Here is a 17,777-nt window from a genome sequence, read left to right as displayed (position 1 = left end):
ATTAATGCATAATATAGTTATATTACTACTATAGAAATATGATAATGATAGCACAGAACCTCCATGCCTTTGCAGTTCCGTTCAACAGTGCTGTTCTGACATCTAGTGTACAATTGTAATAATAACAAACATAATCACCCAGTCTTTTCCATAAAAAAAAAGTTCTGAACATTTCTTGCATCAAGTATGACACATAGCGCACAAATACATCAACAGAACAGCAAATGAACTGCTACCACAAGAGAAGTATGAGATATTTGTATTTGTTTTGTCAACTTGGTGTAGATCATGTTATTTAGACTATCAGAAGTAGAAGCAACTCCAACATATTTGTCGGGATACAGTTTGTGGTGTCTAGTCAAGAGCACTCAGGTCAAGAAGACACAGTAGGGATATCTGCTCAAAAAGATTGATACATTTAATAACCATCAGCTAACACAATGCAGCACTGTTCCGGTATGTTCCAGTGTTAAAGATATGAGTGAGACTATTATTAAATAATGCGCAGACATCATTAAAGAACCTCTGATGTATCAGTTTACAACCACAGAAGCATAAATACATGTTTCCACATCTCGTTGCATAATCTACTGAGCCTTCATGTTGTCTCTGCAATGCATTGAACACGTTTACTTCGTTGCTCAAGTGCAGATTCATGTATATCTAAATCCTCTAGCAGCTCTACATCACGTGAGCTTTGGCCCAGTAAAAACTTTATTGCACATTAACTACATGAAGAAATGTTTACCATGATTGCTTAATGATTCCTGGTTATGTTCATAAAAAAAGTTTTTGTCAATGATTTATTTCTTTATGTGGAAAGAGACTTTGCAGTGTGCGCAGGGTAATGAACACAGTGCACTGCATCCCCTTATACTTTTGTCGTGCAGCTATTCAGCAGAGGTGAGCTCTGATTTATGTCTCTGATCCACTCTGGGCATCAGATTTGAAGCATGCATTTTCCAAAACCAGCCTCGACATGTTCCACGACAAGCAGCAGAAGTTGACCTGGTTGTCAGCTCTGTCCCTTCTCATTCGGTTTTCTCAGGAGGAACTACTTCCATCAGCAGCTGGAGATGCATGGTAATGGGCCCTATAGGGGGATCGAGGTCATATGGACTCAATGACGTCAGGACAACATAACACTGTATTTCATTTGTTTGTTTTTGACCATTTGAGCACATTATATTACATGTATTCAATACTGATGGTCAAGAACTCAATACATTTTTCAATAGCTGACATTTTGAGAAAAACTCCTGATTTCAGTAAGAATTAAAAGTAAACTTACTCATGAGTTTGCGTGCCCAGTTGACCTTCCAGTGGACAAAAGGGTAGTAAAGAAGAAGTCCACTGAAGATGAAGATAGTACAGTAGAGGTACTCCAGCTCTGGCTTTTCAATGATGGGAGCCAGGACTAAGTAGCAGGACACCACGACCATTAGGCCTGCTATGACAATCGGCACCTTTGAGTAATCACACAATTACACAATGTCCACTGTTTAGTGTTTACTTGTATTTCTGCCGTGTGTTCACAACCCCAAATCTCTTAAAAGTAGGGCTGCACCAAATCCAGGATTCGGATTCGGCCGAATATTGGGCTTTTTGAAGGGGTTCGGTTTCTGCCGAACCTTAGAATTTTTTTCCACTGAACCTAACCCTACGCTTGCACTATGCGTGCTACGCTGGTCAACGAAATGACGCCGCTGTTGATTTACGTAGGTGGACTGTTCAATGCAGTAGGCTGTGAGAAAGTGAAAACGGAACTTGTGAGCAGAAAAAGTGTTGTTTGGTGTTGTTGTTAATGTGTTTACTGTGTTAATGGAGTGAGGATGGGAGTAGGATTCGATATTCGGTATTCGGTTTCTGATTCGGCAGAAACTTAACCAGTGGATTCGGTATTCGGCCTAACCCCAAAGATCTCAATTCGGTGCATCCCTACTTAAAAGTATGCTATGTTGTTGTTATAGTTGCAGGGTTATGTATATGGAAGTATACTGTATTTCCCTTAAAACAAAATATAGCTTCAGATGGATAATTTTACAATTTCTGCAACTGCAAACAAATATTGCATTAGCCTCAAGAGATTGGTTCTATTTCATTTACGACCAATAAAAACATAAGAGAAGAATAACACTAAAATATGATCTATTGCATAGTGGTGAGACAAATAAAACCGTGTATTTGCAAAAGCTCGGTTAAACTTTCAAAAAGTAAGCCTATGTTGGGGTTTCTATTAGGAAATGTTGACCAGGTCACACCTGTCCAGTGGACAATGCAGATGTTAGATTCCCCACTTCCGTATATATATTATATTCACTGTCTTGCTACCTAATCAGTTAATAGCAATTCCACTGCATAACAACATCTAATGACTTGAAACAATCTCAGAAACATGGTACCAGACTCATCCGATTTTGTGTTTTGGTGTAAAGTTACAGATTGTAGTGTCAAGTTAGCGATGCACCAGACCAGAACACTAGCCTGGAAACCAGAATCTGCCAGCTCAGTGAGCCTCACCTTTACTGGTCTATGAAGCTCCTTCCTTGTGAAACGCATGACTATGAGAGCTAGTGCTGTGAGACCGTAAAACACCCACTGAGCAAAGCTGAAGTAGTTAATGAGGGTGTTAATGTCTGCTGGGATTATGTAGAAAATAGCCAACATACCCTGAAACAGAAAGAAACCAAACATCTTGTTGACTTTACATGGCAGTAAATATACTATTTATCTAAACTTGCATGGGACATTGTAATATTGATAAGACTTTTCAAAATATGTTTTAGGTCCATATCCTGTTGAAACTATACACAACGTTTTTGTTAAGCTTTAAAGAGTCACAAACTGTACACAACACATATTGAAAGACCATGCAAATGCTTAAACATTTAAAAAGTCAGATGTACTGTGACCAAATTGAAATGTATACAAGGGAACTCATTAAATATGCAGGACTCACATTTAATATGAGAGCAGGGGCTGGAGTGTAGCGCTTCAGGCTAATATAAGATAAAATTTTCACCATGTGACCCTCTCTACCAGATACATAGGCCAGTCTGTGAAAAGAGAGAGAGATAGAAATAGGTTTTGTGCTGTTGTATTCTTGTTGTACTGTACTTCTATTTTTTTCCAGTCTTCTTCTAAGTCTTTCCACCTCACACACGTCAGTATGCTCACTTTTACTTTCAAACTGTTTACTTGTGCTTTTTCTCATACATACAAATATGCACACCACATAGTTTAACACACACAAACAGAACAATGAATTCTTTTGCATCTGTATTTTATAAATAATGTGACAGTTTTCACATTCTTTTACCTGCCAGCGGTGAAGCAGCTTCCATTGGCAGAGCCAAATGTAGAGAAGACAACAAAGAGAGGAATGATCCAAGACAAAGGGTGAAGGACTCTGTCTCCAAAAGTCTAAAGAGGCACAAACAAACATTTCAGAAAAGACAAGGGAGCAGAGTAAATTAATTCTGAGCTGTTCAGTGAGGTTTCATATAAAATGATCTGGAATGAAAATAAACTGTCCACACATGAAAAAAATGATTCGCTACTATAGGCAGTTCTCATAACTGTAAATTCATTTCACAACACCACCAAGTCATTACAAACTAATTTAAAAACTCTGATTTCTCTTTTACCATGTAAACTGTCTATGCCTCTTACCACAGCAACAGCTGGAGACAACAGCAGTTCAGTGCTGGTCATAACAGAAAAGTAAGCGACGTTGACCAACACGTAGCACACAGATACCAAAGGGATCCCAATGAGGATGGCCAGTGGCAAGTTCCTGAGATGAATTGACAGAAAATCTTTTTATTCAAGTGCACTTTGTGCAGCCTACCCTGTCAGACATGCTGCTCGTAATTTGTATAATGACCATTACATAACTGCAATAAAAACATTTCAGATTTCACATGTAAAGATCCCTCCTAAACATTACATTAGTTTAGTTTGTCATACCTGAATGGGTTTTTCAGCTCTTCTGTAATGAAATTCAGTTGATTCCTAAGAAAACAAGGACAATGTGTCATTCCTTAATGTAGCATAATGCCATAAAATAAGAAATACAAACAACTATAGTTATTCAATCACAGATATAAAGAACATAAAAGCTTGACTACTCTCCTCTGCAGAGCACCGCACTGAATTTTGCATGGATTTGCTCAGCCACAATTTTTTTTTTCTGCAGTCCTATGTAAGAAATCCCTGCAACCCCTTCAATATTCAATTAAACTCCATTTATTTATAGGGTCAAATCACAACAGGAGTATTCTCAGGACACTTTGCAGATAGAGTAGTTCTAGACTACACTATAATTAACAAAGACCCAACAATTTTAATTTCCCACGAGCAAGCATTTTGTGCGACAGTGGCCAGGAAGAACTTCCTTTTTACAGGCAGAAACCTCAGACAGACCCTGACTCTTGGTGGGTGGCCATCTGCCGCTGCCGATTGGGCACAAAGACTCATGAAAGAATATCATGGTATTTCTGTATTCTATGTGGTATTTCACACAGGCGTTGCCCTCTAATTGACCTTTTTTTGAAAAAGCCTGACACTTGCACATGTTGTGATCCCAACATGACATACAAATGAAAGTGTATGAGTGTATCACATGAGACCACCTTTGAAAAAATGACTGGAATGGAGAATGAACCAGGAACCAGGAAGACAGGAACCTTAGTCAGGCTACAATGCTCTGCCACACACTCCAGTGCCAGGAGGAGATGGAAGGAGGCCAGCTAAAATCTCCCAGGTGGTCACAGCATAGGGGACAGAGGCATTGGTGTCGTAACCCCAATGAGTGCAGACACAGGCATAGGAAAAGGACCCGCTCCTGAATAGGAGAATCTAACTTAAACATTCTAAACCGTTCAATGAATGAATTCTTTAAGTACAACCACAGGTTCAAACACAGCGACCAATGGCTGACTGGTGGAATGGAGGAATAGTAAAATGCTGCACATAAACCACCCCTGCAGGCGTCTAACAAGCACAAGACCTGAGGAAACAGCTGGGGAAGTTGCTGCCACCCACTGGGCCCTACAGCACTGCCATGTTTCTGCAATCCAACAACATGGTATCTTATCGTCATGTGGATATAGAATTCATATACCTGTTGACCATGCTAGAGAGTTTTTCTATCAGTAGACGACAAACCCTAACTTGGTTAACTGTTATAACTGCACTATGTGAAACGTGGTCTTTTCTGGAGATAATAATCAAGTTGTCCGAGGGTTGAATCCACACATTTGGAGAAAGGGCACAAGGCTCGAGAGCAGTTGAAAGGCTAGTCACAGTGCTTGTTATATAAAGTCAGTATAGCAGGAATAGGCTCATCGCTCATCATATCGGTTGAAAAAGTACACTTCAATGCATTGCTTTAGAGATCAGTGTGGTCAGTCCTATTACATCATGTTAAAGGGCAAAAAAAAGTGACATATAACTGTTACCATCCATCATAAGCCCAAAGCCCATTATAGAATGCAAGTCCGATTGCTCCAAAAGATGATGATGTGCCTTCAAATGCATTTGAGAATGTCTCAGTGTTTCCTGGACACAAATACACAACAATACATACATAAATATCAATGGTTATTATCAAATGTTTCATCAAGTTTTTTTTAAAGAGGAGTTGTATATCAAAGACACTGATAGTGCAAGCAGGCCCACCTTGTGCCAACATAACCATGCCACCAACCACGATGACAAGGATGATGAAAAGTTTGGCTGCAGTGAAGAAGTTCTGCACGTAGCTTGCCAGTTTTACACTTAAACAGTTGACGGTGACGATCAAAACTGAGAAGACACAAGAAACTGAAGAATATACAGTACAACATTCTTACTTAGACATTTCAAATGAATTGTGTCCCTCAAAGAAGATTATTTCTATATTTGTATTACTCAAAAATGTCCCTTCCCGTTTGACATAGATGTAGATAATTTTATAAAAATTCGCAATTAGTTTCCTTTGTCTTGTTGACTGCTGTCAAGCCATTATTGAACTGTGTTGCCTCTTATTTCCCAGAATCCCAAGACAAGCTAATTGTAAACTGTACTGAACGCCATTCACCAGGTTAGCTGTTTTGTTTTTCCTTTCATTTTAGATCTTTTTTCTTCAAGTCTGCAAATTGCAAGTTCATTTTAAAATGATTAACCAATGTTTTTGGCAGGGAAACTCATTTTAACCTACAATAGAATTGTTGGCCACTAGGGGGTAGTAGAAACAAGCTGTAAACACATTGACATATTATCACATAAACTTGTTATGCTGTGTTCACACCAAAGACAAAGAAAATGTTTCACGTGGCGAGATTACATACAAAGTCAACGCAAAGATGCAACTAGACTATTCAATAGATATTTGTGTGATGTTGTGTTGCAAAAGCCTATCAGCGTTAACATTCTCGTGACATCGCTGATGTTGTCAGATCAGAAATGGAGTAAATAACGAATGTACTGTAGTTGTTTGTGGGTGGGAAAAGCAAGTTGTGTGCGCCTCAGGATGATGTTATGAGTCCAGACGCGACGAGGTTTCCAACATATCTGGGACTTCCACAACATCGTACAAAGCAGCAATAGTGGTTATTTCAGACATGGTTGATAACTGAAAGGAATGGTGAAAAGAACAGTGGTATCTACATGGAGCCCCTCCTTCTTTTTGATGAATAGGCTAATGCGACTTAAAGGTGCAGTAGGTAAGACTTATAAAACTAACTTTCTGTCATATTTGCTGAAACTGACCCTTTGTTCGAGTAGAACTACATGAAGCAGGTAATTAAAAAAAAAATCCGGCTCCTTTGGCACCACCTACAGCCTGAAGTCCGATTTGCAAAAATCCACTGCTCCCTGTTCAGATGCACCAATCAGGGTGGGGGGTGTCTTACTGAGTGTTAATCACTGCTCATGCACACGCATTCATTATCCCTTATGGGGAGAGAGGCTTAGGAAAGGGGGGAGGAACTGAGAACTTGTTGATGTTAAAAATGTTTGGCTAAGTCCTAGATCTTCGCAATCCTACCTACGGCACCTTTAACACAAATGATCTTTCGGTCAACACAAGTAATGCAAGGTCAAAATTCGTTGTGAGCTGTGGTCTGGGTTGGCTCGGTTGGTGGAGCAGGCGCACATATATAGAGGTGTATGACTCGACGCAGAAGGTCCAGGGTTTGGGTCCGGCCTGGGACGGTTTCCTGCATGTCACCCCCTTCTCTCATCCCCTTTCATATCTAGCTGTTCTTTCCATTAGGGGCTGAAATGCCCCCAAAAAAATTAAAATCGGTGTGAACGCAGCATTAGAAAACACTTGCTTATTGAGACGTCCAGTCTAGCAGATATAAAGCAGCATTAGGATTTATTTGGAGTTGTGTTTTTGGCCACCTGACAAAGTAAGCCCAACTTTCACTTTAGTTTTAGCTCTCTTTTGGCCTCCACCAACTCCTGAGGGTAATGTCTGTCTCTTTAGCTGCTAAATGCTCCAGCCAGTCACCAACTTTGTCTGTCTGCTGTCATGTGATTGAGCAGGTAGTGAACAATGGGTTTATAAGATCCTTTTGCTAAAACAGCTTCCGGTTGGCTGAAAATGATGCTGTAACTCAACCCAAACAGTTAACAGGATGCAAAACCAAAACAATGCTAAAACTTGGTAAAATGTGGTGGGCCAGTAATTCTCTTGGGGGTTATCATTATGAGTCACTCATTTCACATTACATGTAGTTATTTGATCCACTGTTAAAATCATTTATTACAACAGCTTTAAATATGTGATCACCAAGTTATGTGTTATACTGCATTTTACCATTAAGTCACAAGGCTCAAAAGTAAAACTTACATAAAGCTGCTGCTGAAAGACACTTGGTAACAAGAAGAGGAGGCGTACAGCCAGGGTAGAAAGGAGCAGAGGCGTATTCTGCAAAGCTCAGAGTGATGATGGCAAAAGAGGAGGGCTTCAGCACCATGACAGAGGTCCAGGAGTAAAGGTAGGCTATGTGGGAGCCAAAAGCCTCCGATAAATACGAATACTCTCCCCCCGACTTGGTGATCATGGTGCCAAGCTCAGCATAGCACAGTGCTCCTGTAGCACACACATACAAAGAAATACAAAAACAGAGAGAGAGAGAGATAACAGGATGTCAAAATAAAAACTCATAGGGGACTTTTATCATTTCTTCTGGTAGACAATTAAAGGAAAGTTTTGAAATTTCTCCTACCAAGAAACATTGGGTTTGAACAAACACCCTCAAAGCCAAAGACAGTAACAAAAATGTAATCTTATTATAATTTAATATCTTGTTATAATCCAGATCCAGTGTTTTCCTTGGGATTTGGTCAAGTAAGCGTGCCAAGACAATAGTGACCATAAAACTATGGTGAAATAAAATTATGTTTAACTGTCATAAAGGTTCAAAATCATTTAGAGACAAACCACTGGAACTTATATTTTCTTTACACAGACCTTCTCAGTGTGTCAGCAATGCCGCTCTTTGTGAAACTTGCAAACCAACCCTTTATAGTGCAGATAAACATTTACCACCTCCACACTAAAAGAGCAAAGTCCTGTTTATCTAAATTCTACAAGATTTAACACACTATAAACACAAATAATTTTACAAGCCCCATATAGAGCAGCATTGTTATGTGGAAATCTTGGCATTTTTCCATTACAATAAACAACAGCATGACTAATACATAAGTGTACAATAAGCAATCAAAGTCTCCTTACCAAGCAATTCATTTTCTTTATTGACAGTTTATTGTGTCGGTTTCTCTGTGTGTACTTTCAGTGACATCATTCTGCCCATTGTGACCCTTTAGTCAGAACCTTATATTATTTAGTTTACAAAGACAGAAAGATCGCAAGCAAACACCAACTGACATTTTAAACTAGTTTCTGATGTTCTCTCTAGAGGATGTTGCCATACACATACATAAGTATAACATTAAGCAGGATATTAGATTTATAATCAAGTTTTACCTATAAATAGTACGTTTTTGCTTTAGAATCAAGTAAAATATCCCATAAGAAAATGCCAAGCAGTGGCAAAATATCTTAATATCTTAACAACATCATATACCATTGACCTCAACGATAGAAAAAGATCTTACAGATAATATGTGTATTACATCAAAAACTCTGTTGTCAGTATTGTGTCCATGCTATAGATGTATTATGTATTATGTATGTTATGTATTGGTTTTGGTTGCCGTTCTCACCCAGAGTGGCTAACACGCCACAGGCAGCCCAGATGAGGAGGCAGGGTCCCACAGCTCCAGAGTACAGCAGAACCGACTTAGGAGAAATAAAGATGCCCGAGCCAATCATCGTCCCCACAATCAGACAGATGGCACTTAACAGACCAACCTGAGCACACAGATGAAGACACAACGGTGGAGGGGTTGCTTCAATGCTAACTTCTTGAACGCTGCTTCTGTGAAATTAATCCAGAAATTGTTGAAAAGAAACCTTCCTTTTTACATACTCTCTGATGTTTAATGTCAATAGTGTTTAAAACATTCTGGGATTGAGGTTGTGATTTAATCTTATTTATGATAAGGACAAACTGTAATTAGGGTCAATCCTCACTTTGATTAATTTTAATTTTATTGCTTTTTATCTTTATATTGGGTACCTCATCTTTTTATTGTGCTTTTATTGTGTTATCTATGTATTCTGTTTTATCTTTTTGTGCAGCACTTTGGAAACCTTGTGTTTGTTAAAACCATGCTATATAAATAAAGTGGATTGGATTGGATTAATACTTTGAGTATACAGTTTATTTAAACACAAATGGTCAGCTGGCCAGGCAGCTGGTCTGTTAGATGATTGGTTCGACAGACGGTCCTGTATAACACGTTATAAGGAGATATCTAATAGGGAAATTTAGTTTGATATCAGAAGGATACCACATCCTCAAGGTCCCTCTTATCTAAACTATCTTCCCACACAAAGTCAGCCTAAAGTAGGGGGGCCCCCTTCCCTACTTTCTACCCCCCTACTTCTGGCCCCCTTTACTCAGGCCACACCCATCGAACTCAGCCTTCATTTTGATCTCAAGTACTGTCATGAAACAATCCGATTCATGTCCTATCATCTACTGACTGGACCTCTGTAAGTTGACGCTGAAAGCCGTTACGAGCGCTTGGGAAAAAATGTGAAACGAAGCAGAGAAAAGTTCAACAATGTTCTGAAGGTTTAATGAAAAGCGCAATAATATATACACATATATACACTCAACAACTCGCTCTATTCATTTTAATGATGTGAGAGCACATAGATAAGAAAGGGTCAGCAGAGGAAAGGAGGATTGGTTCAAGGTAGGTTCCTGCAGATCATGTGTGTAACAATTTATGATACCAATTAAGTCAGAAGGTGAAGGCTTGGTTCAGAGTTTTCATTGAATGGAATGAAACATTCACAAGAACTTTGCAGATGTAAAGTCTCGTGACTCTATCTTGCACGGTTGTGACGCTATGCAGGTAACATAATCTGTCCGCAGACAGACAGACAATTATAAACACCTGGAAAAGTACTCAAATCCAAACTGTATATTTGTGCTAAAGTTCTATCTCCATTTGTTATTATGCTAATGCAATTTTTAATATTGCATTTTCTATTGACTTTTATAATTACTGACATTAAGTTAACTTTTTAGCCACGCTAGTGGGTCCAATTATGGTGATCAATCGTTGGTTCAGATGTTTGATTCAGACTGAAATATTTCAACAACTATTGGAGGGTTGTGGTGATTGCTTTTACAGACATTCATGGTCCCCAGAGGATGAAGCCTCCTGACTTTGGTGATTCACTGAATTTTCCACCATAAGGTTGAAATGTTTGGTTTTACAGTAAGTAAAAAGACGCAAGAACTAATTAATGGAGTCCCATGAAATTTGGTACACACATCCATTGTGACCTTAGGATGTATTCTAATGACTTTAGTGGGCCACTGGCTTTTCATGTATAGCAGCATTACCAGCAGGTCAATAATGACCAAATACTTTAAAAACTAATTATATTTCTACCAGTCTCTGAAGTATTTTGTGTTGAGTACGAATTAGCAAATGTTAGCATTCTACAACACTAATGAATAAACATTACGTGCAAAATGTAAGCATGTTAGTATGTTGACATTAGCATTTAGATTACTAGCCTTACCCAGCTGATCCTATGGCTGTAGACTCAGTCTTGTTTTATCTGAGCACACAAACCTAATAATTATCACTATCATGTGATTATTGTCCATTTGCACGTGGAATGAATGCATGTCAAAAGTATTTTTTTATCTCAACTAACCAGATATGTGACCTTAGAAAGTGAGGGGAAATGAGGTATTCATTTGTCATAATAATCCTAATTTATCCAGTGAGATTTACCCTTTCAGTCACCCTAAATTCACTTTAAGGTTTAAGGAGCTTAGGGGGCCTGGACAGCACCACTAAGTGGATCATTGTGGAGTTAATATGTAGAGACGGTTGTTGAGGTACAGCCTGGTACTCAGTTCCAGCCCCCCCACCCCATTACAAAAAGATACTGATGGTGGGATCCTACTGTGTGAAAATCTAATGAGACTTGTTCTCAGGAACACACACAAAGTCAGGCAAACAGATACACACTCACATCTTTTTGAAGCACAGTAGCTTTCGGCTGCTTCTCTTTATTCTGACAGTCCATGCTGTGGCCGGTGGAACCATTCTGCGACTCTTTCCTCTTCTTGATGTTGCCTTCCTCCATTTCTGTCTGCTGGTGCATGAGAGAACACAAATGTATCTCAGAGAAGAAGAACCAGTTACATTAACTTTTACAAGAGAAGTTGCTTAAGTTTATGCTGCTTAAGTTATCTAATCTAATTGTAGGGTTTATAGGGGAACACTGCTCTTATCTAGCTAAACAATAAGGCTCACACAAGTAAAACAAGTCAGTGAAAATCCACTTAAAACCAAATGTATTTCAAATGTGATTTTTACAGATTGTATTACCATAAAATGCCATAATCCAGATTTTGACTTTAAATTGTACTTTGCACAACATTTCGTTAGGTTCCTAGATGATGACAATATGTCACTGTGGCACAGTGGTTCTGAGCCACAAATCTAGCCACACCAAGAGATATCTTACAACATTAACTGTTAGTGGAGCAGCTCACAAAAAGGTTGACAGATGTAGTATTTTAGAGACTTCATCTACTGAAAAGCAGCTAAACTCCTTTATTTTGGTTTAGGGTTGATTATCGCTTTGCTGTAAGAGGACCACCATTATTACCAAGAAGTCACCCACCTTGTATAAACATGTTTGTGCAAAGATTTTAAGTCAAATCACTGCAGTTCAGAACAAGTATCATGAGGCTTTTTTACTAGTGTATGGATAGATTATTATATTATATAATAGATAGACAGATAGATTGATAGATAGATAGATATATAGATACATAGATACATATAGATAGATTTAAAAAAAAGTGTTTTACTTACATATAACTGATGTAAACCACCTCAGTGATGCTCCATGAACCTTGGATGTTTCAGACCAGGTAGTGATATGAACCCACAAATTCTACTGGGTTGAGTTAAATGAAGGAGAGCAGGAATGTCTAATGCAAATGAAAACCTGGGGCTCCCTGTGAGCACAATCCTTCAGTGGGAGGTTCCCAGATCTGATTGGACATCCTGGATAGCCCTGGACGAATGGGAGGTGGGTAAAGACAGGGAAGCAGAGATACTAGAGAAAGTTTCAATTTTCAACAGAAAAATCTGAAACGTCTCCTCCCCTCTGGGCTGACCTAACCTGACTTTCTTCACAATGCTTCTTTGATAAGGATATATGACACCTGTGTGTGTGTGTGTGTGTGTGTGTGTGTGTGTGTGTGTGTGTGTGTGTGTGTGTGTGTGTGTGTGTGTGTGTGTGTGTGTGTGTGTGTGTGTGTGTGTGTGTGTGTATTTATGTGTTTGTGTGTTACATTCCCTTTCTACTCTGCCTCTACGTCTCTCTCTGTCAGACAACTTTTACACTGTAATGTTCTTCTTTCTGTTTATTTCACAAATAGACTTTTTATCTGTGTATTATCGGATTGTTTTATGAACATGTCTTCACTTCAGCATCAGTTGTGATAAAATTAAAGTCAAGCTTTTGCTTCATTGACCCAAGTACCCCCTTGACTCCAACCTTTGGTCGCAGACCATTATAGCCTTCAAAATGAGAAAGGGTTGAGCTGAATATGAGAAGAACTTGTCCATATCGTTGGACAAAGACAAGAAGGTGTACGCTAACTTTCTTGTCTTTCTTCTTGTGATTTATTTCAGTGCATTCTGTATTTGCACTATTTCTAATATTGCAAATGTAAGTCTAACTGGATTCAGTTATCTTTGGATTCAATTTCTGTGTTTAGGCACTTCATCTCAAAGATGACATCCTCAACAAAAGGATACAGGACATGCACGAATATCTGCAAGTTCTACTAATCTACTATTGATTTGTATCACTGACTTCCTCTGGTGGCTGCAGCTCTTGAGGCACTTGCTGAAATACAAAGGACATGTTCTCAATGAAGCAATTGAACAGTTGCCACAGACAGACTGCCTTGCCAGCACGTGGTAATCAGCTAACACATTAGCATATGAACTCAGTAACCCTGAGAACAATAATATATGACTAATAACAGAGTGCAAGTTTCAGACACGTTCACTGGGGCTTAGGATCTGACTAAGTGCATTTACAGAAAGAATTCAGGCTTTTGAGCCTGTTTACTTTCGGCTCTGCATATCAACTTTAACTGGGGAAGAAAACAATCCCTAAAAATTTGAAAATAGATGGTGAGAAAGCAGGAATCAGTCATACGCTGTATTTATTTACTGAATTGTGATATTTCAGTTAAACAGTTTTGCAGGCAGCTGAGACTGTAATTTTAACACTGAGAAAATTTGCTATTTTTCACTCATTTAAGTTTGAATGCCAGAAAGCAGAAAGAGTTCAAATGTTACGCATTTGAATCAGGTACACTACAGCAAAGGTTGGAATGCTGTGCAAAATGACGAAATTCTAATTGTCTAAATCATGTTGAATTTTGAAAGACATATGAAGATGGTAAAACATGAACGACAAAAACAATAAAAAAGCACAATGTCCATATTACATATTTTATTCAAAATATGGGCTATACACTTTGTATTGTTGTAGCCTTGGTAAATTAAACAACTTTACCAAATTGATAGGAGAGCTTTTTTCACCATGTTAGATTCACACCAGTCTAAAGATTGTCTTGTAGACCACTTGTTACATCAAAGCAGTTTGGAGAGGAACTAAGTGATACGTTGATACAAAAAACACATAACCTACTCTGTTAAATGGAATGTGTTTTTTGTTTGTTAATGAACCACTATAGAAAATGGAACACTTTAATTTTGGGTCTAAGGTTTATCAAACTTGAGCCATGTTATAATGTAGCACAGTTGTGTGTTTGTTTGTGTGGGCAAGTATGTTGTACAGGTAGCCTACTTTGCAAAAGAAAAGAAAAAGAAATGTACATCATAAGTTCAGAAGTTTTATTGTCAGTCTCTTCTTTGTTAACTCAATAGCTACTGGGAAAATATAATAATTATTCGATTTTAATATATTGAGGAAACATAATAAAATTCATCAGGTCCATAAAATACACAGAGAATGACAGATATTAATTTGAGAAGTTATTGCCTTTGGGGCGGGGGGGGGGGCAATTGCAGGGGCACCTGTAGGTCATCCGGCCTGCAGGTGGCGATAGCAGCTCTTGTCCTCCCCGAATCACGTCACTTCAAAGAAATATCGCGAGGCAGCAGGCTGAGTAACCACTTCCAAAACACATCCATGTTTCAAGAGCGTTTAGCTAAAATTAAGAAAACGCTCTGGTAGTTTTAGGATGAATACCAATTTGAAGCACTGGAAGGAGGCGGCCACCCTTATTTTAGCCGCAGGCCACAGGCTTGGTGCAGACTGTTTATCGGCGAGGACACCGCCGCTAGCCGCCCCGGGTTCGCCGCTGGGCAGCAGCTACGGACGGTCACACCTGCCGCACAAGTCCTGCTTCGATTACGACGTTTTACTGCTTAAGCGAAGCAGCAAAAGTGGATTCATGCCTAATGCGTATGTGTTTCCCGGCGGTATGGTGGACTCTTCGGACTTTTCGAGTGAATGGCTGGACATTTTTAAATCTTTCAGGAACTTTCCTAATTTTGGTTTGAGAAGCGTCACCCAGCCGGTGGAGACTAGACCTCCGATGTTCGCCACAGACCGACTGAAACTGGGCTCTCCCATCCCGGGAGAGGTCGCCTTCCGGATCTGCGCCTTGAGGGAGACGTTTGAGGAGTCCGGTGTGCTCCTGGTTGTGTCTAAAGTGGAAGAGAAAAGTTTGTTGAAAAGCATAGAGGACAGGCGTGCCACTGATCAAGTACCACACAACAATGTAAGCGATATGTGCGGTCGTGAACTCACCAAGTGGAGGGCTCTGGTGAACCAGAACCCCTCCAACTTCATCAGGATGTGCAGAGAGTTGGAGGTGTTGCCCAACATCTGGGCTTTACATGAGTGGGGCAACTGGCTGACTCCCACAGGCCGATACGGTATGACGAGGTTTGACACAGCTTTCTTCATCTGCTGCTTGCAGGAGATCCCCCACACACTTCAAGATGAGAAGGAAATAGTGCGCTTTCAGGTGATACATAAATCAAGTAAATGTAGGCTATAGAACACATCAAATGTTGACCAAAGTGCTTTACAGGGAAATAAATAAAATGATGTCATCAGAGCTAAAACAATGAATTGATAAATCAATCAACAGAAAATTAATCGCAGCCATTCTGATGATCAACCAAATATTCAGTCATTTTCTTCTAGCAAAAATGCCCATAGTTTGTCCACCATAGAGCACTTAAAAGTAGACTTTTTTTCAACTGTCTGTTAGACTTGATTCAGTATCTATCACAATAAAAAAGAAAATTGAAGGCGTCTATTAACAAAATTACTTGTTTATGTTATGTTTTTTTTTTTTTTTTTAAATTACTGTCAGTCGATATATCTTATTATCTTTATCAGCAAACTCCCAAATATTGTTGTCAGCATCGGCTTCAAAGATCCAGTATCTTTACTGAATGTCTTTGGGACGATTGGTCAAAACAAGTAATGTGAAAATGTCACTTAGGAAATTGTGCCAGGCACTTTTCATTGACTATGAAAGCAGGTACAAGACTGTGTACATAACAGTGGCTCTGGTTGGTGTCTTCTCCATAACAACAGCTGATCAAGTGAATGGATACCACAGTATTTAGTGGAGAGGGAAAACACACTTGTACAGTTGTTAAACACTACCTCTCTCTCTGTGTGTGTGTGTGTGTGTGTGTGTGTGTGTGTGTGTGTGTGTGTGTGTTTCAGTGGTCCACACCCTCAGAGGTCCTCCAGAGCTACCAGGCACGGGAGTTGTGGATCGCCCCTCCACAGTTCTACGAGCTCAGCCGCATGTGCCGCCTCCCTTTGCTATATGACCTCCACAACTTCTCCAGCCAGCGTGCCACAGAGGGCTGCGAACAGTGGCTGCCTGTTGTTTCCCTAAAAGATGAACACTACATATCACTGCTGCCAGGTGCTGATTGTCTATCGCGTCTAAGTTACACCCAAACCAACACTGAAGCATGCTAAATGAATGTTTCATTTCACAAGTAAATTACGTCTTTAGTTCAGCTAAATAATTTGATGAATGAATGTGAAAGTGATATTCTATAGTGAGAATTGATATTATTCCTCTGTGCCATTAGACTCCATTGTGGTCCAAAAACTATGAAATACACACCAGTGAGCCACACTGTTGACACATTATTTAATAAACATGGGCACTGTAGTTTATTTTGAGTCACACCCACATCCATCCATCCTGAAGCCGTAAATACTGACTATCACTCCAAATCTGTTGCTGAAAATAGTCTCCAACAAATGTACTTGTTCAAGTAATGTTTGCTAAAAACTACAGTGCCCAATACTACAGTAAATAAATAAATATAAATATATATATATATATATATATTGCAGTACGAAGGAATTAGCTTACCAGGTGAGGAAGTTGGAAAGTATTGAGAAAGTGACTGATGTATTGTTGGTTTTGGTCTTTGTTTGTTAAAAGTAAAATATACAATATCATCAACCTCATTTTTTTAAGAATTTCCCATAGTAAAAAAACAAACCGCTGCTGTGGCTATTATTTAGCTGTTCTACTGTTATCATCGTCTTGCTTATGAGGATAATGTTAGTGATGAAACCGTACTGTGAATGCTTATGATAGATTGACCATTTGTTTTGGTTTCCCATCTCTGTCTGCTATTTTCTCTTTCTCTTGGGCTCTCCACTCTTTCCAGGTGACAAACGCTACCCGTTGGACACTTCAGGAGAGGCTGAGGTGGGTGCGAGCGCAGACCCTCAGCTGGAGGATCCTCAGGACGACTCTGCACTGCACCGCATAGTGATCGTAGATCCCTCCACTATAACTCTACAGATCACCATCACACCCAAGTACAAACATCTGCTCCCTGTTGTAGAGCAAACGTTCCCACTTGACTCAAAAAGTCAGCTTTGACTTGCCCTACCTGCTGGACAAGCCCCAAAACTCCTCTGTGCACATGTTATGAAGCAAGTTCACTACTCTGATAATATCAGATGGCAACCTCATGGCAAACTAGTTAGTTTAGAATTCATTAATGTTATTATGAATTCACACAGTTAATTCAGAAGACGTATTTGTACCACAGACTCCTATCTC

General features: G+C 39.3%; 2 protein-coding genes across 5 annotated transcripts in view; one reads left to right on the top strand and one right to left on the bottom strand.

Moving 5' to 3' along the window:
• Positions 1-400: 400 nt before the first annotated feature.
• slc7a9 (solute carrier family 7 member 9) lies at positions 401-12,605 on the bottom strand. 4 transcript variants are annotated; one of them, XM_039794369.1, is made up of 13 exons: positions 12,478-12,605; positions 11,627-11,749; positions 9,223-9,370; positions 7,841-8,083; positions 5,683-5,808; positions 5,463-5,562; positions 3,970-4,014; positions 3,673-3,796; positions 3,320-3,423; positions 2,960-3,056; positions 2,521-2,670; positions 1,292-1,466; positions 401-1,093 (listed from the first exon to the last, which is right to left on the bottom strand). In XM_039794369.1, exons 2-13 carry the CDS (start codon positions 11,738-11,740, stop codon positions 1,032-1,034), a joined length of 1,488 nt encoding a protein of 495 aa, XP_039650303.1. In that variant the 5' UTR covers positions 11,741-11,749; positions 12,478-12,605; the 3' UTR covers positions 401-1,031. The 4 variants fall into 4 exon arrangements, with proteins under 4 accessions (XP_039650303.1, XP_039650302.1, XP_039650304.1 ...); XM_039794368.1 differs by having other exon boundaries at positions 11,627-11,746; positions 12,478-12,602; XM_039794370.1 differs by lacking the exon at positions 2,521-2,670 and having other exon boundaries at positions 11,627-11,746; positions 12,478-12,602.
• Positions 12,606-14,807: 2,202 nt separating this feature from the next.
• nudt19 (nudix (nucleoside diphosphate linked moiety X)-type motif 19) overlaps positions 14,808-17,777 on the top strand; it is a 3,705-nt gene continuing 735 nt past the window's right edge. Inside the window, exons 1-3 of the mRNA XM_039794372.1 lie at positions 14,808-15,686; positions 16,403-16,610; positions 17,377-17,777. The exon at positions 17,377-17,777 is cut by the window's right edge and continues 735 nt beyond it. Of these exons, the coding sequence (XP_039650306.1) occupies positions 14,895-15,686; positions 16,403-16,610; positions 17,377-17,594 (1,218 nt within the window). The 5' untranslated portion in view covers positions 14,808-14,894 and the 3' untranslated portion in view covers positions 17,595-17,777. The remainder of the gene's footprint in view (positions 15,687-16,402; positions 16,611-17,376) is intronic.

This window comes from Perca fluviatilis, chromosome 3 (genome assembly GCF_010015445.1).
Source record: "Perca fluviatilis chromosome 3, GENO_Pfluv_1.0, whole genome shotgun sequence".
Lineage (NCBI taxonomy): Eukaryota > Metazoa > Chordata > Actinopteri > Perciformes > Percidae > Perca > Perca fluviatilis.
This window is presented reverse-complemented; position numbering and strand designations above follow the sequence as displayed.